The sequence below is a fragment of the Leopardus geoffroyi genome, chromosome C2 (assembly GCF_018350155.1).
Source record: "Leopardus geoffroyi isolate Oge1 chromosome C2, O.geoffroyi_Oge1_pat1.0, whole genome shotgun sequence".
Classification (NCBI taxonomy): domain Eukaryota; kingdom Metazoa; phylum Chordata; class Mammalia; order Carnivora; family Felidae; genus Leopardus; species Leopardus geoffroyi.
In genome coordinates, this window is record NC_059333.1 from 71,593,248 (window position 1) to 71,616,080 (window position 22,833).

At 34.6% G+C, this 22,833-nt stretch overlaps 1 protein-coding gene across 3 annotated transcripts in view; it reads right to left on the reverse strand.

The window, feature by feature from the left end:
* Window positions 1–1,277: 1,277 nt before the first annotated feature.
* Window positions 1,278–22,833, reverse strand: part of FYTTD1 (forty-two-three domain containing 1) — a 31,249-nt gene continuing 9,693 nt past the window's right edge. For all 3 annotated transcript variants that reach the window (XM_045502404.1, XM_045502406.1, XM_045502405.1), the window contains exons 3-9: window positions 16,284–16,432; window positions 10,597–10,709; window positions 8,898–8,994; window positions 8,426–8,487; window positions 6,825–6,899; window positions 5,382–5,508; window positions 1,278–3,681 (exon numbers count right to left, since the gene is read on the reverse strand). In XM_045502404.1, the coding sequence (XP_045358360.1) occupies window positions 3,583–3,681; window positions 5,382–5,508; window positions 6,825–6,899; window positions 8,426–8,487; window positions 8,898–8,994; window positions 10,597–10,709; window positions 16,284–16,432 (722 nt within the window). In that variant the 3' untranslated portion in view covers window positions 1,278–3,582. The remainder of the gene's footprint in view (window positions 3,682–5,381; window positions 5,509–6,824; window positions 6,900–8,425; window positions 8,488–8,897; window positions 8,995–10,596; window positions 10,710–16,283; window positions 16,433–22,833) is intronic.

Consider the following 22,833-nt stretch of genomic DNA (forward strand, 5'->3'; position numbering starts at 1 on the left):
GCTTGGGGTCTGTTGGTATCATTTTTTAAAAGGGAATAAACTCCAAATTGATCTACATAAAAATAATTCGCTTTAAAAGGAAGCTTAAATCACGTGGGGTTTTTTTTACAGTAGCAATAAAACAATCATATAATTCTGATGAAAGTTCAAAAATATACTAATCAGAAATAAAAGAATCATTTCCTGCCCTGATACTACCTGTATTCAGAATGTATGGTATTCATTCTCTGTAGTGCAAAGTCAGCTATTTTTTGTCACTCATACTTTCTTATTGAAAATCGAAATCAGGACAATAATTACCCTGACACACTAAGAAACAAAACAAATGAGCTAAGGGGAAAAAAGAGAGAGACAAATCAAGAAACAGACTCCTAACTACAGAGAACTGATGGTTACCAGAGGGGATGTGGGTGGAGGGATGAGTGAAACAAGTGATGGGGATTTAGGAATGCACCTGTCATGATGAGCACCAGGTGATTAAAATTAAAATTAAAAATTATCCTGACACTGTGTATACTGTGTGAATTATAAAGCCACTGACAGCAAACTGGGATATACATATCTATTCTAACAGAAAATAATCAGTGGGCAATGAAGCTTGTAAGTTTGTTCATACTTTGGAAGTATTTTATGATGTGCTTATAATTAAAATTATGAAATCTATGCCTGTTAGAAAAAAATACATAATGTGCGATCAGGAACACTGACCTTTTCTAAGAGGTCTATATAACTTGAATACAAAAGTAATGAAGTCTCAATAATTATCACTGGTAGAGTAGATTTACTTGCCATACTAAAAATTACAAATGCTAAAAGCATTGCAATTACCACTTCTCAGATATTGGACAAGCCAAACATCATTCCACTACTCTCTGTGGGTGTTCAATTCACAGAAGCAGTTTATTATGAGAATTAAATTAAACTGAGAATTAAAAGACCTGAGCTCAAAAAGTGACATTGACACATACAAGTCTTGAAAAGCTGAGCCTCACTTAAATAAAACATAGAAAGGAATTGAAATGGATGATCTTGAAGGGCACATCTAGCTTGAAATTCTGCACTCTAAGAAATGAGTCTTTAAATCATGCTGGCTACTTACTTCTTGGTTGGAGCTCATGAATGAAATGGTCAAAAGGCAGTTAGAATATGAGTGTAGACTGATTTACCAATTTAATTGGTTAGGTAGTTTTTCAAACCCTAAAAATTATAAATCACTACAAAGTTCTTTGTAACATAGAACAATCTAAAAACCACAACTCAATCTTTATAGCTAAGAATAAATGTGAGACCTGTAACATTTTATTTGTTAAAAATGAACAGCTTCAGAATAGATCTAAATTTGTAACTTTTCCAAAAAACACCAAAAAGTACAGTGTAAAGCATCTCCTCATTAAATACAAACTTATTTTTGTGATGCACTGCATCAATGTTTTGCATACACCTTGATGCAAAGGAAATTTTAAGTTGTATCCTGTTTAAAAAAAAAATTTAAGAACTGAAAAAGGATGACCACAACCACATTCCAAGAAAGGAAACTTTCTTCCAACAAAGCATATTCTTCTGTTTATACACAGCATGTTAGCACTCAAGAATTTTAATTTAGTTGTAACAAAGGCAAAATTTTATATTTAAAAAGAAAATGAAATTAGAGATGTATGAAGAGCAAATGTTTAATATACCAAAGACACTTTGTTGTTTGATGCAATTAACGTCAATATTTGGGGCAATTTTTAAGGTTTTTGAGAAAAATGGCATTAATAATAGCTTTGTACAATATTTAAAATAAAAAAAAATGAAAACTTTATACCATATTTTCACAAACTGTTCTAAAGACAGCAAATTTGTGCTCAGTTGTTTCTCTTTTGCTTTAAAATAATCTACCAGTAATTCTAAACCAGTCTAAAATAAAATGTACTGTTCACGGATGAAATCTAAGCATTTGTACTTGCAAAAATGTTTTGCAATGAGTCCTTGGCCTAAGGAGACTAGAGCTTATTTTCAAATTGTGTGACTGGCTTCCAATAATCCCTTATCAGTAGACTTACTGGCAAAATACCAGATATTAAGGATCAGATTTAATTCTTTGGTATAAGCATGAAACTGTTGATACTTTTCCGTGGCTAACATAAACCAAGTAACTCAAGAAGCATGAGAGAAAACAATGAAGTCTAATATACAATACAAGGCAGGCAAGAGTGATAACTTAATGTTATGTTTTGTTTCGTTTTGTTTTACAGGAAAAATTAACACCAATACACTCTAGGGAAACTAACACCTACTTAGAGGTTTTAACATTATAGCAAACCAAAAGGTTAAACTTCAAAATGATTGAACTTGTAGTTGGAATATTTTGCTGCATTTTGGCATTATACTGTAACTTATAGTATATAACCATCTGAAGACTTTCAGCACTAGCTTGGCACAACAGATTAATTCCTCCAGAGTATGGGAGGAAAAAAAAAAAAAAAATACCCTGACTATAAATGCCTGAACTTTATACAAGAAAGGTATAAACCAAGATTACAATGTAACTCAATTACCATTTTGTCTTTATGGCATATACAAGTATATTTTTGATTCTGAAGCTTTATACTGTTTAATTAACAAGCTTAAAAAGCTTATAAAATTTAACTTTTGAATAAGAAGTCTAGGACTTTATGGCTATTGATTTTATCATCAAAATATCTAAGGAACTCAATCCACCTTGATAATTATAATTCTTCTAAATATCATTTGAAGAATTCTTCGTGGACACTAGATTCAAGCCTACACTAAATCCACACAGTACACCTATGTCCTGGGTTTTAAAGTGTTTCACCTCAACCTGCTACTTCCTCTCCGGCTTTCTTCATTTACCAAACACAACTGTTAGGTTTTTACATTGGACCTTCTCTTCCAAGGCTCTATCAGATAATTTTGTAAACACACATTTATAGCTTTAAACATCAACATTTTAAACAGAGACTAATGCCTAAAGTCACATTCCTGGTTAAAAGTTCGATATTAAAGATTTATAACTCTGGAGAATTAACCTAAGGTCATCTCAAAAATGAACCAAATTCCAGATATTCCCATAAATCTTAAAACTCAAAACTGTAATTCTAATGTTTTTTTTTAATATCTCTAATGAAGAAAAGTCAACTGCACTTATTACATCAATACTATTAAAGGACAGGTGACAGCAACAAAGGGACCTACTCATATTTCTGAAGACCAAGATTTACCATGGCAAATAAAAAATGGGAAAAGCAATGAGATCCTAAATACCACTATAATAAAAATAAATCAGTTTCTATTTTTCTGTCTTCTTTCTGCTGCATGACGGACCAAAGAAGTCAAACAGAGAATTGTTCTGTCTGGGCCAACCATGAAATCTCAAGAACAGATAGGTATATTCCCTGTTATTCTTTCAGGGCATTATTTATACATGTTTAAAAAAAAAAAACTTCAAAAATAAAAATAAGAGTTATTTAGCCTTGTGAATATTTTGAAATAAAGTTTCTTCAATTTCTGTGATGAACTCTTCAAGCAATTCAACTTTTAAAACAGAGTCATCACTCAAAAGTCCCTTTGATTTGGGATCTATCCCACGGTTACAAAGCGGCTTCCTCCTTTGTTGAACGTGAGAGTGGCTCTTTGTTCCTTCAGGATCCCAAATCGCTCATTCAAAGTCATCCCTGTCTAGAGAAAACAAAACAAAACAAAACAATTAACAACTTGACTGTTGGCCATATTTGCTTAGAACAATAATGTGATCATAATGGTAATTCAAGGTAACAACAGCTAACATTTCCTGAATATTTATGCATTCAAACTCATTTAACTCTAATAAAAACCATACGAATTAGGTGAATTGAGTGAAGTTTAAAGAAGTTAGTTAACTTGCCTACTTGCAGCTCCAGAATTTAAACCAGGTAGTCTGACTCACATTCTCTATCTTCTAAACCATTCTAAATACCTACATTATGTACTACATAAAACACATTGCTATAATGCCCACAAGTCATACATCCAAGATTTTCTCTCAATTATTTTTAGGCTCTACAAACACTGCCACAAAATCTAGTGATGTCACTGATAAACATAAGAGTTACTGACACTTGTGAATATTTGAAACAAACTTTCTTGAATTTCCAGAAGGTTTTGGATTTCTGGGAGTTCATCACAGAAATTCAAACCAATTCAAATCAAAATCTGGTTTTTGATTAACAAAGAAAGCACACCCAAATTATATTTTACCATTTATGAAAGAAGAGTAACCATGACAAAATGAAATAAAAAGAAGCAAAACAAATTTGGTCAGATTTCTATCCATACTTCGTATTTTCAATTCCACATATTTTTACATCAATGGATACACAAAAAGGATTTAACAAAATCCAACATCCATTCATGATAAAAACTCTCAGCATATGAATAAAAGGAACTCCCTCAACCTGTAAATCTACTAAAAACCCAATGCTAAAATCATACTCAATGGTGAAACATTTAATGCTTTCTCCTCATGCTTGGGAACAAGGCAAGCATACCATGTTTTCATTATTTCTATTCAACATTGTACTGAAGGTTCTAGCCATCATAATAAGAAAAAGAAAAGGTTTAAGGATTGGTAAAGGATATGGAGAATTACATGACTGTTTACACAGAAAATCTTAAGGAACCTACAAAATTACTAAAAATAGTGAAGTGAATTTTAGCAAGATCACAAGACACAAAGTCAATATAAAAAATGTCAAATCTATTCCACAGTGAGATATATACCACTTCACAAGCACTTGGATGGCTACGATCAAATGACCGATAGTAACAAGTGTAGATGAGGATGTAGAGAAATTTATAACTCTTTATACATGCTGGAAGGAATGTAAACAGTGCAGCCACTTTGGAAAACAAGTTTGGCCCTTCCTCAAGAGGTTAAACATATAGTTATGAATATGACCTACCAATTCCACTTGTACATATTTACCCAGGTAAATGGAAACATATACTCACACAAAAAACATGTACATGAATGTGCAGAAGAACCTTATTCACAATAACCAAAGAATGGAAACAGCCCAAATGTCTATCAACTGATAACTGAATAAATAAAATATGGTATATCCATTGATGGAACATTATTCAACAATAAAAAGACGATACACTATAGATGAACCTTAAAAACACTATGCTAAGTGAAAGAAGCCAGTCACAAAAGATCACATATTGTATGTTTCCATTCATATGAATCCCCAAATAGGCTTCTCTATAGAAACAAAGCAGATTGTTCAGTGGTTTCCTAAGGTTGAGGAGACTTAAGATACCCTGTTTAATTCATTACATATTTTATTAATTAAAATATTCTCAATGAATGGCACAAAGAAACACAGAAAAAAAATTACCTGTTTTCCAACACTATTTATGTCAAATTGTAGGGGGACACCTTTAGGAACTTTCTTTACATCAGATTGCTCCCGTTTTGTCAAGAATGAGGGTACAGCAGTACGAGTTAATCGTGGTTTCTGAGTTCTATTGGAAAAAAATTAAAATGAAATCAGACAAGCTTAATAATCGAAAGAAGAAAAACAAATCATTTAGTACATAAGATATCTTGACTTGTACACATGTTCCATGTATTAAGGCTATTTTGTGTTCTCAAAAAAGTACAATAGTCTCCTCTTACCCATGGGGTTTATGTTGTTCCAAGACTGCCCCTCACCTGCCAGTGGATACCTGAAGCTGCATAGAGTACTGAACCCTACACATACTAAATCTTTTTTCCTATACATACATACCTATGATAAAGTTTAATTTTTAAGAATTAGGCACAGTATGAGTTATTAGTTAACAACTAATAGTAAAATAGAACAATTACGACAATATACTGTAATAAAAGTTATGTGAATGTGGTCTCTCTCCTGCCCTCTCTCAAAATGTTTTTGTACTCATCCTTCTTGTGATGATGTGAGATGATAAAATACCTACATGATGAGACAAAGTGAGGTGAATGATGTAGGCATTGTGAGGTAGTGTCAGGCTACTACTGACTTTCTGACAATATGTCAGAAGGAGGACCATCTGTTTTCAGACCATGGCTGACTGGGTAACTGAAACCATGGAAAGTGAAATCACAGACAAGGGGGTACTGATGTACCTGGTTCTTGACTGACTCATCTGGAGACTAAAATTTATAATCACTCACAGAATACTTCTTTAAGTAGAACTAAATGTTTTCAATAATTTGCAATGACTGGTCACTTCCAAGTCTTGATCTTCTAAAATGAAGCAACCTCTGAAGTCTTAAGAGACTCATCCTATGTTTTTTTCATTTCATTTATTAAAATAGCTGGAGAGATCGAAAACTCCAAAAACCTAGAAAGTTTATAATGCAATAAACATAAGGGAATGGTTAACTAAATTAAGGTCATCCAGATAAAAGAACACACTATGAAGCCTTTAAAAAGAAGGTAGATCTGTATGTACCTACAAGTAAAGATGTCCAAACTGCATTAGGAGGTGGAGGAGAAAGGAGCCAGTATGTATAGCATTCCCTCATTTGTTATTATACATAAAAAATAAATGTATAAAATACTTATTGTATACGCACCAATTTAATAAAAATATGAAATTGTTAAAAGTGTCTACTTTGGGGGTATAGAACCAGGAATCAAGACAGCTTTTACCTTTAACTTTATACTATAGTATTTCCACTTTGTACCACAAGTATTACTCTTATCTTTGTCTCAGTTTATCTTAACTTGGACATCATGAGCAGAAGTCCAGTGCTCTTCTATTACCTTATATACTGAGAGATTATAATTTCTGACAATAAAAAAAGGACTTACGCTGGGCACTGCACTGCTCCAGGATTGTCAATGGAGACAGTCAAAATTCCTCCATTTGTGGTGGAAGTCCGCCATCTAGTTTCAAAAAACCAAAAATTTCATTAAAATGGAAGTTTATAAATCCTACAGCGTACTCCACATAAAAACATACATTTTAAAGTAACCATCATATTTTCTTAGCTTTTAAAAATTACTAAGCTCCACCATGATATAATTAATCAGCATGTTGAGTGTAGGAACTGGACACTTGAATTTATTAAGTATTTTTTCAGTGTAACAAATACACATACCTTAAAATAAATTAAATTAGTACAGAAAGGCTGCTAATGAAAAGTAATAGTCTCCAGTATTTTGTGCCCCCTCTGCTCCCCAGAGGCAGAACTTTCCTGCTCCCCAATGGCAGCACTTTTAACCTTGTTCTTACTGCTTGCTAGTTACCTCCAGTTGACTATACAAGATGCACATGTAACAATATTTTGCTATGATAAGGTTTTAGCTCATCACACTATACTCTAGATTCCCTACCTCCTTCTAAACATTTTGATAGCTATATCACTATTTTACTTCCATTATAACTTTAAATATAAATCTTTCAGTCTCTTAAATCTCCTTCTTTCTTTCAAAGACACCATTTCCTCTCGACTTTGTATGAAAGGAGAGTAGTACCTCTAATTCTTCTTTCCATCTCTTCTCCCACTTTGTACCTCCCATTTTTGTCAGCTCTACTTGTACATTCATGTTACTCAAAATCTGACATTTTCACTATATTCTGTTACCAAATTAAGGATTTTGTGGGGTTTTTCCCCTATAGATTCTCAAAGTTCAAGACAAACAGCACTTATATTATTATAATTATGTAAACATTGTTCACTGGAGAAGCAAATGGCTTATCATTTCTTTCCTTATGGTTTCCAATGTCATGACTCCTGTGCAAAAGAATACTGTCAACATCAAGTTCAAATACTTTTTTTTCTTACACTCTGCTCAAAATCATGCCCAACTTTAGCTGGCATATCTGGACCAATACCATGTTTTACACATTTTGTTTTCCAAAAAGTAGTCATAGTTTTAAATAGTTTAATCTTGAAAACTGATCATATTGATGGAATTAGAATGTTACAACTCACACATCAGAAGTGCAATTCTAACAGACAAAAAAATATTTTCAAAAAATCTTTATGGGGTAAGGAGAAGAAAAGAATATGTGAAAAGGAAAAATATCCTATTGTTTTTAAAGGGTTCACAAGTTTTCTAAAAGCTCTATTGGATTTTCTATTTATTCCCTGAATAGGTTCATTTATAGAAAAGCAGTTACAGAAAATAAAGAGCTGTTTCATTAAAATGGAATACTCCATTATCTTTTTTTTTTTTTTTTTTTTTAAATAAAGGGATGTATTTGGTGCTAAAACTCATTAACACTGACATGTGAAAATGCAAAAGGCTTTTTGGGGGAAAAAATGGATTTATTTTTTTCAGGCACAATGGTTAATATACTCTGGGGGTCTCATTTAATTTCTTCTGGACTGGGGCACACAGTAATCGGGGTTGCTAGTATTCTGGGAGTTTTGAAAGGACATCTTGAAAAACAAATTGAAACTTACTGACGAGTTCTCTTTGCTACTACATCGTCTAGCAGTTGTTCTGTGTTCAACTGGGCCTGAACCTGAAGGGAAAAAAAAAGTAGTAGGTCCCAAAAGAAAGCAGAGGGTTTGAATCTAAAAAGCAGCCCTGCTCTGTAACTTTATAACCCAGTATGATGTATGTGTGAATGCAAGAGAGGCATGTGCCTATTCTGGCAATACCTCTGTTGAGGTTCCTATATCAGAACAAGTGGTAAAACATATTTATTCCTAAATAACATGTTAAGCTCGTAAGATGCTGCTACTGATGACAACAAAAGGGAGAATAGAAAAAATAAGTAACAAAAAAACTAATCTGATGTCACATTCTCCATATCCCAAACCCAACCCTTACCTCAACCATGGGCTATGCCTATGATTGAGGATTACCACTAAAGGTAGATGTTCAAGATCCTTTGAGTAAAAAGAAACCACCACCAAGGGGTTTTTATACCTTTAGGCCTCTTCTGAAAAGAAAAGTTGCCTGACGAGTATCTTTCTGATGACTTAATTTATTTCCACTCCTGCTAAAATTGGCCGGAATGCTATTTCTGCAACAAAAACAGATATATCATGAATAGTCTCAGCCATTTAACAGCTTTCAAACATCCTGAGAAGAAATAAGCAAAAATAGTTAAATTCATAGGCTAGACATTTGAAGTACACTAAACATAAAGATTCTGAATTATTTCCTTATTTACACAAAGTTACTGCGATTCAATTTATAAATATCTTTCTGTAGCATACTACATAACAACCTAGTTAATTCTAATTATCTTCTAAATATTGCACTTGCTAATATTCTAACAGAAGATTTCTTCTGAAGACATTAAAAATAACAATTTTAATGCTATTTCCTAAACAGCATTGATGAAAAACATGTACGTACAAATTTACAGGATAAGTACAAAGAAAATCACACCTAAGCAAATCATAATCAAACTACTGAAAATCAAGAGAAAATCTTGAAAATAACATCTTTTATGATTTTCTCTTCCATCTTCACTCAGAAACCTTTATATGTTAACATGAATCACATAGAAACTTACCATCTTATTCTTTCACATAGAGCAATGTACTCTCAATTATGTTTGACTTGACTTTCACCAATCCCTTTCTAATTTCTATATGAAGTCAGTAAAAGATGAGAAAACAAATTTTCATATTTATCTAGTTATTTATTTCTTATAAATACTTAACAGATCGCCTAATCTTACCTCCAATCTTGGACTCAAATGCAAAATTTCCCTAGCTAGCCTAATTAACATGGGTCATTAATGTCTCATATAATGGACAAGTTCTTATTTGCTAATTTCCCATTTCCCAAAAGGTACTACACCAGATTTCCAAAAGAAAAGAGGGATGATAGTTAAGTAAACCTGCAATTCCAGCCGTTCCATTTATACAAAAACTTCATTTTCAGTTTTTTTTTTGAATTATCTTCTATAAAAGATGAATAAATGGTACTCGAAACTAAAATATAGAAACTTACCAGTTTATCAACTTCCTTTTGCCCATTTTATTCTTACAGAAAACAGAATGTCATAACAATAGGTCATAATTTTTGAGTTTCTGTTATGCCTTCCATTTAATATAAACATAATCTCAGCTATGGGGTGCCTGGCTGCCTCATAGGTAGAGCATGCGACTCTTATCTTGGGGTCCTGAGTGCGAGCCCCCATGTTGGGTGAAGAGTTAACTTAAAAATAATAATAATAATATTTTCAACTTAAAAAGCATTCACACAGAATTTTTTACAATTTGCTTTTTCCACAAATACATTGTTTTATTAAGAATCATTGAGACTGAATAACAGTTTTAGCTTTCAGAATTCCCAATTTTGAATAATTCTGGTGGAGGTATTTTTACCTAACCAATCACCTTTTGTAATTTTATTCTGTATGTAAACAGAGGTAAAGAAGCAGAGTAATGCTTTTTTTTAAAGTTTACAATTTGTTAAAACCACCAGTAATACTGGGTCTCAGAAATAAGAAAGCCATTACTGAATGCCTCCATATTGGATGTTCAGAGAGACATCCCAAATATCCGTCTTGAAAATGACCACTACAAATCCATTCATTTGGTTGCTTAGTGCAAGAAGTCTACCTTTATTTACTTAGGATAACATATTATTATCATATTTGAGTACTTACTTTCTATTTAGCTGGTTAGGTCTCTTAAGAACTGCAACTGCTTTTCTCTGTACTTCATTTTGTCTCAGAAGGTTGGCCTTCCTTTTTAATGCTGGAAAATACCGTTCTATATTCTTTCAGAAGGCAAAAAAACTACATTAATCAGATTGCTTTTTGCTATATACCCTATTACAATAAACATTTCTGAAGCAGAATGGACAGAGACTGCTTAGATGTGCACATTAGAGACACAGGCTGAAATGACTTGAATATTTCCAGTCTAAGTGATTGAGAAGACAGCAACCTCCTTATACTTAAAATACTTGCAACAAAAGGACAATTCAAATGGAAAAATGGATTTTTTCTATTTTGGTTATGTTCAGTTTGAGGTGCTCTGGGGGATGCACAGGTTATGGGGAAACATGGTCCTGGAACTCAAGAGAAGAATCAGAGGACCAGAAATGTAAATGAGGAAATCACTTAAATAAACATGATTTTTGATTACCAAATGAAGGGAGAAGAGGGCCAAGTTCTGGGGTGCCTAGGTGGCTCACTGGGTTAAGCACCTGACTCTTGATTTTGGCTCAGGTCATGGTCTCACAGTCTGAGAGATGGAGCCCCAAGTCGGGATCTGTGCTGATAGCAAGGAGCCTGCTTGAGATTCATTCTTTCCCTCTCTCCCCCCTGCTCCACTCACAGGCTCGTGTTCTCTCTCTCTCTCTCTCTCTCTCAAAATAAATAAAAATTAAAAAAAAAAAAAAAAGAGAGAGCCAAGTTCCAAAACAAATGTGAGGGAAAAAGAGGAGGTTATGACAGCAAAGAAGCCTGAGTAGAAAGAGTTACAAAGAAAAAAGGAATCAAGAAAATAAGCATATGAAATGTCCACTTTTTCTCCCTCCTCATATATAAATTCAATCCAGCATTAAAGTCTAATTCAGATTTCTGTATTTTTCATGAAGTCTTTCCAAAAGTTCTTGGCAATATGAGCCATACATATCTTACACTTAATTCAGACTACCTTGTATGTTTTAAGCATATGAGAAGTATTCGTAAGTATCAATTGACTAAAAAACACAAAAATTGTAAGTCTTCATTTTCATGAACATTTGGAAAAGAAGTAAATGTAAAAACAGAAATAAGGAATATTAAGAATATAGGAGAAATGCTATGAAATCACTCACAGTTCATTCCAAGCTTCATATTCTGTCTTTAATAAAAACACCAAGTATCATTTTAATGGTAAATGTAAATTCCTTTGATGCTGTCGTCACGTGTTTTTTTTTTTTACCCTCAAACTATCTGCCATACTGTAACCATATAGTTATTTGTGGGAAAATTTATTTAATGTTTATCTCTATTCTCCATGAGGGATTTTCTATTGAGTTACCACAGAATCCCTTGCATCTAGCATAGAGTGGGTACTCAATCATGTTAGTTAAATGATGAATACACAGACTAGAATAACAACCAATTAATACATGGTGAATGTATCATTCCATGGACCTAAAGTTTGTATACATGTATAAATGTGCTTTAAAAAGTATACGTTGGGGGGGGTGCCTGGGTGGCTCAGTTGGTTAAGTGTCCGACTCTTGGTTTTGGCTCAGGTCATGATCTCATGATTCATGAGTCTGAGCCCTGCATTGGGCTCTGCACTGAAGGTGCGAAGCCTGCTTGGAATTCTCGCTCTTTCTTTGCCCCTCCCCAGCTCATGTGTGTGTGTGTACATGCGCGCTCTCTCTCTCTCTCAAAAATAAACATTAAAAAAATACATGTATGGAAAAGTTTTTCTTTCACAATAATTTTGATATAAAGAATTATTTTAATGTTTTTGAGAGACAGAGAAAGAGACAGAGCATGAGCAGGGAAGGGGCAGAGAGACACAGAATCTGAAGTAGGCTCCAGGCTCTAAGCGGTCACAAGTGGTCAGCACAGAGCCCAATGCAGGGGTCAGACTCACAAACCATGAGATCATGACTGAGCCAAAGTCAGATGCTTAACTGACTGAACCACCCAGGCGCCCCTAAAAAATGATTTCTTGAGGGTCTTGAAATATTTTAATTTTTACGTTGATTTTACTAAGGCATTATTTATATAAAATACAATTTTAAGTTTACAATTTGATGAATTTGTGTAACAAATCATGCAACCACATCATAATCAAGATAGAACAGCATCCTCATCCTAAAACATTTCCTTGTGCCCCTCTGCAGTCAATTCCTTTCCCTTGCCTGACTCCCACCCCAGGCAATGATCATCTCATCTGTCACTATAGTTTAGCCTTTTCTATAATTTCAGATAAATGGAATCACACAGAACGTAGTATTGTGTTTTCCTTTTGCTTAGCATGATGTTTTGAGGTATATCCATGCTGACTTATATATTAACTTATTCCTTTTTTATTGTTGAATAGAATTCCATAGCACGAAAACATTTATTTTCATTGTTAAAATCAGACAAGTGATTAAAACTACCCACTAGTGGAGGGACACATTGGGTGGCTCAGTTGGTTAAGGGTCCAACTCTTGGTTTTGGCTCAGGTCATGATCTCATGGTTTGTCAGTTACAGTGGCAGGGCCGCAATGACTACATGGAGCCTGTTTAGGATTGTTTCTCTCTCCCTCTCACTCTGCCCCTCCCTCTTTCTCTCTCAAATAAACACACACAAAAACACCTACCTATTAGTGGAAAATAACTGCTATGCAGCAATAACAAAAAAAATTTTTTTTTTAATTTTTTTTAATGTTTATTTATTTTTGAAGGAGAGAGGGACGGAGTGTGAGTGGGGGAGGGGCAGAGACAGAGGGAGACACAGAATCGGAAGCGGGCTCCAGGCTCCGAGCTGTCAGCACAGAGCCCGATGTGGGGCTCGAACCCACGAACTGTGAGATCATGACCTGAGCCGAAGTCGGACGCTCAACCAACTGAGCCACCCAGGTGCCCCCCAAAAAATTTTTTTTTTAACATTTATTTATTTTTGAGACAGAGAGACACAGCATGAACGGGGGAGGGGGAGAGAGAGAGGGAGACACAGAATTGGAAGCAGGCTCCAGGCTCTGAGCCATCAGCCCAGAGCCTGATGCGGGGCTCAAACCCACAGACCGCGAGATCGTGACCTGAGCTGAAGTCGGACACTTAACCAACTGAGCCACCCAGGTGCCCCAATAACAAAATTTTTTAAGTTCACAGAAGTATTAAATGGTTTAATATTACCAAAATCAAGTCAAAAGTTCTATGGAACATAACATACTCTCAAGTTTGGGAAATTCCGAATCTAAAAAACAAAAAAATTTATTTAATTGACACTGACGAAGTTATATATGCCACTAGAAGAATCCCTTAAAAACCTAACACAACACTGGGGCACCTGGGGGGCTCAGTCAGTTGGGCATCCAACTCTGGATTTTGGCTCAGGTCATGATGTCACGGTTCATTAGATCGAACCCCACGTCATTAGGCTCTGAGCTGACAACATTGAGCCTGCTTGTGATTCTCTCCCTCTCTCACTCTCTTCCCCTCCCCGGTCTGCACACACTCTCTCAAAAAAAAAAAAAAAAAAAAAAAAAAAAAAAAGAAAGAAAAAAAAAAGAACCTAAACACAACTTTTTACCTGACAGCTATTTTAATCTGTCTGTAAACAAAAAGAAAATTCATTCCTAGAGACAACCATTCCCCTGTTAGCACAGCCCCCACTTGCTCTCAGAAAATACTAGTGATATAAATGAGTATGCTATCTTTCCCACTTAGTCATTCACTTCATAGGTAAGAAAATGTACATTTTTACTGAAATAAAATCTCACTAATTCACATCAACTGTGGAAAGTGAGAGATAAAGTAACAACATCTAATTATGGTCAAAATATTTTTTTAAGGTATAAAATTTCTAAGTACATGTAACAATTCAAGACCAATTAAGTTATTTAGGTAAATTGTTTAATGAATAGAAAAGAATAATATGAGTTATTTACATTTAAACAGGTTTCTAAATTAAAAAGTACTATATTTTGTCCTAATCAGACTATTAATCCATATTCTGAATGAGGAAAAGGTTTTAAGAAACAGCACTTTTCAAACCTTACCTCTGACAAATTTATTCAACTTTGAATATGTGGATCTTACTAGTTAGCACATTCTTAGCATTCTATAATTAACATTTTCAATTTTCACTATTTTCAAACATTTTCACTATTTTCAAACAACTCAAAAGACTATCACATGTGGTAATTTAATATTTTTACTGGATCAATAAGATAGCACTTAAATCCAATCACCCTCCCAGTATCCATATTTCTTAATGTTTTCCAATTTCCAATAAACAGTTAAGTTCTGCGATAAAGTTTTAAAGGTGAAATCAACTGTTGGTGGTGGCAATTTTGAAAAGTTAAGGGATCTAAGACAGTTGTGGTTCTTAATCAGAAGACGCACATTAAAGATAATTTAAAGAGGAACACCTAGGTGGCTCAGTCGGTTAAACATCCAACTTTGGCTTAGGTCACGATATGGTTCATGAGTTCAGGCCTGGCGTGCTGACAGCTCAGAGCCCGGAGCCTGCTTCGGATTCTATGTCTCCCTTTCTCTCTCTCTGCCCCCCACCACCCCGCTCGCTCTCTCTCTCAAAAATAAACTTAAAAAAAAAAAAAAAAAGAAAAAGATAATTTAAAGAATGAAGTCCTGTTTTTACAAGTATTTTTTGCATAATCAGAGAACCAAAAAGATTAAAAAATATAGAATATATAGAATATAAATATATAGAATAAAATATATAAGAATCAGAAGAAAAACTACTTGTAAAACTATTCAAAGGAACACTTTAGCCAATTCAAAAATTACTCATTGAGAAGTAAATAAAACTTCATTAAAATCTGAAAGGTAGTTAACTCATAGTGAGTAAATGATTGCACTCTAATTAAAAATAGGTACCTATCCAAGACAAATGAAAACCTATGTTCATAAAATCTTACTTACTTACATTCACAGCAACATTATTCATAATACCCAAAAAATGGGAATGACCAAAATGTCCCACAACTGGTGAATGAATAAACAAAGTATGGTATATCCATATAACGGAATATTTATTCAGTAATAAAAAAGAATCAAGTACTGATACATACTACAACATGACCAACCTCAAAAACATTATACTAAATGCCAGATCACATATTATCATATGATTCCATTTACATGAAATGTGCAGAAAAAGCAAATTTACAGAAAATTTACAGAAAGTAATTTAGTGGTTGCCTGAGGTAGATGACAAGGTAGGGCTATGAATGGACAAGAGATTTCTTTTTAGAGTGATAGAACTGTTTTAAGATTAGACTGTTGTGATGATTGTACAACTCTGTAAATTTTCTAAAATTCACTGAATTGTACACTTAAAAAGATGAATTTTATTGTACAAAATTATACCTCAATAATTTGTCAATATTGTACATACACAAACACACAGAGGCAAAGAAAATCAAGAACCTATTAAAAAATTTTACATAAATTTTATTTAAGAATGTGGAAATTTAGGTATTCTTCATGAATGACAGTACTTTTCCTTTACTTTTTATAGAAGACCCAAAGCACTACATAAAAAAAAAAAAATCAAAATATTCACATAAAATGCTCCCTCAATGAGAATATTGTACTCATTCACAGAAATATTAGTACAACTAAAGGAAAAGAGTATCTGATGCATGATTAAACCAGCATCCTACCTTGTCACTTAGAGGTGGTCGATTCATAGGACTAATTCCTTTTCGAATTCCAGTTGCTTTCCTAGCTGCAAGGCCTGTGATAACTCCATAAGGACGTCTCTTTCCAGGCATTACTCTTCCTCTCCGGCTCAGACTATTCTTGCCAAAACCTATAGGAGGTTTAAAAAAAAGACAAAAAAACATCAATCTAAGAATGCAACCAAAGGGCACACAGGTCATATAGGGTATTCTATTTCTTAGCAGAGCAGATTTTATTTTTTAGTATTACTTATGTAATATTTCCTATATTACTATTATATAATATTGTGTTATTTTCACATATTTACATGTATTACATAAAATATTTCATTTTTAAAGGGCAATAAACTGCACCGCAAAGAGTTCTATTGCTATAATGGACTGCAAAGGGACTACAGGATTCTCATGTTTTCCCTATAGCTATCCTCTCTCTTGCATTACTTTATCAATAAACAACTTTCCCTGTGCAATGTGGTGTCCACTAACAACATGTGGTTATGGAGTACCCGAAATATGACTAGTCTGAATTAAGATATAACAAAGAGTACAATACTTCATTAATAACCTTATATTAATTATATACTGCAATGGTATTTTGGATATATCGGATTTAATAAAATACATTATTCACATGTGGCTCACATTTTATTTCTATTGAGGGACACTGATCTTGAATGGATCACTATCTGATATCCGATTTACTTACTATCTTGCAATCTGGCTTATTTTTTTCATTCCTACTGTATTTAAACTACTTTTGCTGAAGTCCCAATTGAGCTCCAATAAACATGTTTTAATCTCTGTGGCATGATACAACTTGCCTTTGCCTTTCCATTTGTATCTTATCTATTTAAATATTTTCCAATTATGAATAAACATGGTTGCCAGAGAAATCTTAGAAACATATAAAGTACAAATGAAACTAAAAGTTACCCATTATCTCATCACCCTGGGATAACCACTAACATTGTATGTCTTTCTTGTCTTTTACTCCTACACATTTAAAAAGTTAACATTTTTAATTTCAACTATTTTTAAACAATTCAAAAGACTTTCACAGAGGTAATTCACAAATTTGTAGTACCAAGTGCCTAGAAGATACACTGAGTCAATCTTCCTGGCAACCACATTTCCTAGTCTATGTACTATTTTGTAGTAGGCATTAACACTGTATTGTGAATATTATCCCATGTCTTTTAGATTCTTTCATTGTATTATTACTGTTTCTTTTTTTTTTTTTTTTTTAAAGAAGGCTCCATGCCCAATGTGGGGCTTGAACTCATCAAAAGTCACATGTTCTACCCACTGAGCCAGCCAGATGCCCTCACTGTATCATTTTTTAATGTGCTATACTTGATCCAACCAACCTCAGAACTTCACTTTAAAAAAAGAATTTTTTTTTAATGTTTATTTATTTTTGAGAGAGACAAAGTGTGAGTGGGGGAGAGGCAGAGAGAGAGGGAGATACAGAATCCAAAGCAGGCTCCAGGCTCTGAGCTGTCACCACAGAGCCCTCGAGATCATGACCTAAGCCAAAGTCAGACACTTAATCAACTAAGCCACCCAGGCGTCCCTCACTTCACTTATTTCTAATGTTAAACTACTATAAATGTTACAATAACATTATAGATAATATTTTCCGGGGGGATAAAGATGCAACAAACTTTTATTTAACTCATTAATAAGAGCACAGCAGGGAAACAAATCCATTCAAAAGGAAATTTGGAAAAGCTAGATTTTATATTCAGTGGAGGAAAAAAAGAATGCTTAAATAAGACAGTTATATTAGACAAAACTGGTTACTGTCTTTCTACAGGGGCAAAAAAGCATGATTTTTCAGGGTTATTTTTTCTACTGGAAATTAAAAAAACCTGTACTTTATTAGTTGTATATAAATTTACCTCTAATTTACAGAGCTGCCAAGTTATCAGTAATATGAACTAACAACATTATAAGAGCATATGTTAATTTTTCCATTTTTTATTTATTTTTATTTTTTAATGTTTATTTTGAGAGAGAGCATGTGCACATGTGCGAGAGCAGGGGAGGGGCAGAGAGACAAAAGGGAACCCCAGGCAGGCTCCGTGCCATCAGCACAGAGCCTAATACAGGGCTCAAACTCACAAACCACAAGATAATAACCTGAGCCAAAATCAAGAGCCATGCAGGCACCCCAATTTTTAAAGTAGGCTCCATGCCCAGTGTGAAGCCCAACACAGGGCTTAAACTCATGACCCTGAGATCAAGACCTGAGCTGAGATCAAGAGTCAGATGTTTAACCAACTGAGCCACCCAGGCACTCCTGATATGCTGTATCAAATGGTAAAGCAAGTTAAGGATTCTGATTCATATTTTTAAAAATCCCCTCTAGAATGACTATTTATTCATATTCCCAGGAACATAAGGGTGCCACTTTTTTCCTATCGTTGATAACACTGAATATTCTTTTTAATCTTTATCACTTAGTATTTGAAAAAAAAAATCTTGTCTTATTTGGTAGTTTACTAGTGAGAATGGACCTTTTCTATGTGTTTTTGGCTATCACTATTCTTCCATTCATGAACTGTCATGCTCCTAAGTCAGTTTTCTGGGGTCAAGTTCTAATATCCTTTGATGCTTTGCAAGAAGAATTATGTTAAATTTATAATTAATTTTTCAATAATTAACATGTTTACAATATTCATGAATGTAGTCTGTCTTTCCACTTCTTTTGTGACTAAACTGGCTCAGTAAAGCTTTAATCTTTTCCTCACATAAGTCTTGTATATTTCTTATTAAGGTTATTACTAGGTATTTTTACTTTTTTTTTTGGTCAATCACAAAAAAAGATCCCTTTTCTAATAATAATTTTCATACTGTCATTCTTGGGGTGACAGAATGCTATTGAGTTTTAATTAATAACTTTTAATCAGTCATCCCACTGAACTTACTTTTTAGTTCTATAGGCTTTCAAATTATTTCTGGGGATTACTAAGCAACAACCATGATTATCTACAAATGATACTGTCTTCTTTTTTCCAATAATTATACCTCAAATTCTTCTATTTCTTTTTTTTTTAATTTTTTTTTTTATTTGACGTTTATTTATTTTTGAGACATAGAGAGACAGAGCATGAACGGGGGAGGGTCAGAGAGAGAGGGAGACACAGAATCTGAAACAGGCTCCAAGCTGTCAGCAGAGCCCGATGCGGGGCTCAAACTCACGGACTGTGAGATTATGACCTGAGCCGAAGTTGGTCGCCCAACCGACTGAACCACCCAGGCGCCCCAAATTCTTCTATTTCTTTTTTTCTTTTTTTTTTTTTAATTTTTTTTTTTCAACGTTTATTTATTTTTTGGAACAGAGAGAGGCAGAGCATGAACGGGGGAGGGGCAGAGAGAGAGGGAGACACAGAATCGGAAACAGGCTCCAGGTTCTGAGCCATCAGCCCAGAGCCCGACGTGGGGCTCGAACTCACGGACGGCGAGATCGTGACCTGGCTGAAGTCGGACGCTTAACCGACTGCGCCACCCAGGCGCCCCCAAATTCTTCTATTTCTTAATGCAATAGCCAGAAATTTCAGAGACCCATGCTAAGTGACAAATGTGATACTGGGCATTTTTATTTTAACTCTAATTTTGGGGGAAGTGTCTTCAGAATTGTATCCTGTATAATACTACACACATCTACAATATAGTAACAGGTCTTCTAACAGAAAAGTTTCATGTCCAAACTAAAAGCTAAAATAGTTTTCTTTACTAAAGGATTTCTTAGGACTAACATGTGTGATGAATCTCTAAGTTGGGTGTAACAGTGTATGTATTCCCAAACGTATCTAATTCCAGAATGCTTTTGTGTGGTGTACCTATTTTGAGAACAGAGTTCAACAAGACAATTGGGAAAGCTTGTTATAATGGTTGAAGCATTTACCAATTTATTGCTCCTATTTCACTCTTTACTGCCTTACTTCTGATATAGGAACATTTCTCTTACCAACTGGCATAATGTTAAGCTTTGTAAGTAGAGGGCACTGGACCGTCTTTAAAGAAAGAATTTTTATTTTTACTTCCAGATTCCAGTGTATACCTCAAGACTCATTCTGTTGCACGGAACATCCAGTGGTACTCATTTATCCCTCCCCTGTAAGCTGAGACTACAGTGAAGCAAGAGAAGAACCAAAGGCACAAAATCTAAGTGTGAGCGACGCCTTAAATTTTGGGTTCTAGGAATCTATCTAGATCTACTCCTAGGCCCAACTCATCCTCCACTGAATTTAAGTCGCATCACACTCACAGATGGCTTCCTAGTGATTTCCACCAGCATGGCAACTCAGTGTGACAGGGAGTTCTTCCAGATTTTTTCCTTTTTTGGGTTCTCTGCCTCAACCCCAAAGTGCAGATGCTATTACTTTTATAATGAGGAAAAAACACAACTTTTAAAATTTTGAAATAAAATTGTTTTGTTTTGTTTTTAGTTTTATTTAAGTAATCTCTACACCCAACGTGGAGCTCGAATTCACAACCCCGAGACCAGGAGCTGCATGCTCTTCTGACTGAGCCAGCCAGACACCCCCTGAAAATCAAATTACTGTTGTTATATGTATTATTTCCTTCTAGAATTGCAACCAAATAAAGATTAAGCATATTGACAAAACTTGTCTAATTAAACCTACAACTACTATTTTTATTTGTATTAAATAATGAAACAGATACCATTAACTCTGCTAATGCATTGGGCCGAGTACTTTAAACGAGAACTTGATGAGATTGACGCTAACATCTTAATTTTGCAGGTGAGTGAAGTGAAGTGAAGAACATGACTACCCAGATGTCACAGAAAATGGCACAGTTACTACTCTAAGCGCCAGTTTGCATGGCTCCAAAACTGAACCTTTTCCAAATGGCAAAAACTAAAGAATAAAAAGCAAAATATAATCTAGGACACATTTCCAAAGAGAAGAAAAGCAACTATTACCAAAAAAGTGGGCTCTTAGCTAGGCATTATAAAATGGACAAAATTTGAATAGGAAGATAGACAGAAAGTTAAAAGGACAAAGACATGGATAACCATAGCATACAGAGATACAGTTTAGAATAAGGATAAGAGGGGCACCTGGGTGGCTCAGTTGGTTAAACATCGGACTCCCGGTTTCAGCTCAGGTCATGATCTTATGGTTCCTGGGTTTGAGCCCCGCTCTCTAAATAAATAAATAAACCCTAAAAAATTTTAGAATAAGAATAAGAAGTAAATGGATGTGGTGGGCTCAAATCAAAATGCTTCACATGGAGATAAAGAATATACTTGACAAGGAATGAGAAGTCACAGAATTCATGACTGGGTTACATTAGTCCAGAAGCAGTATCTTTTTTTTTTTTTTTTAAACCATATGGTCTTTTTTCTTTTTTCTTTATTTTTTAATTTACCTCCAAGTTAGTTAGCATATAGGGCAACAGTGATTTTAGGAGTAGATTCCTTAATGACCCTTACCCATTTAGCCCACCCCCTCTCTCACAACCCCCCCCTTTTTTTTTTAATGTTTGTTTATTTTTGAGAGAGAGAGAGCATGAGCAACAGAGGGGCAGAGAGAGGGGAGACACAGAATCTGAATCAGGCTCCAGGCTCCGAGCTGTCAGCACAGAGCCCGATGTGGGGCTCAAACCCACAAACCGTGAGATCATGACCCGAGCTGAAGTCAAGACACTTAATTGACTGAACCACCCCAAAATTATCTTAAACTGAATGGAAGAGGGAAGAAGGAAGGCAGTGAGACCATTCCATCTGACCATTCAGATGCTACTGTAGTACTCAAACAAGACATGATAAAGGATTGGGAGTGGAACAAAGAAATTTGAAAGTATTCCAAAAGAATGAATGAATTAGCAGAGCAAAAAGAAAGATTAAAGAGAGGAGGAATCCATTTTTATACCAAAGTTTTAAGCTTCGATGAGAAAGATGCATGAGAAAAGTCTCTTTAACAAGAATAAAACTGATTAAAAGGAGAAAAGTACAAGATAGAATTCTATTCCTGGGTGCTTTCTATTTCTGAGTGCTATAGTCACTGTTCCCATACTCATTATCCTTTCCACTTTTATTTCTATGAGTGGCTTCTCCTCTACCATCTAGCAAACTTTATCATCCATTAACCCCTCCCTCCCTTTATACCTTTGAACAAACTTCACCAGCTGTACCTCAACTTTAGCAACGGTTCTATTTTTCACCTTTTCATTGTTGTGTTTCATAAAGTTAAGAAAGACCTATACATACAACCCCAATTCTCTCCTTACCTTCTGTAAGTGACTTGTATTCTAAAAGGCATTATAAAGAGGTACTAAAGGCCTCATCTAATACAATAAGTCTTTTCTTAGTTTTTTTTTTCTTTTTTTAAACAAGCTCTACACCCAACATGGGGCTTGACCTTATGACCCCAAGATCAAGAGTCGCATGCTCTATGAACTGAGCCAGCCAGGTGCCCCACCTTTTCTTAGTTCTCATCCATTCCAGCCCTTCTAAAAGTTCTCCTGTCTTTCCAGAGTACCTTCATTCTCAGTATTG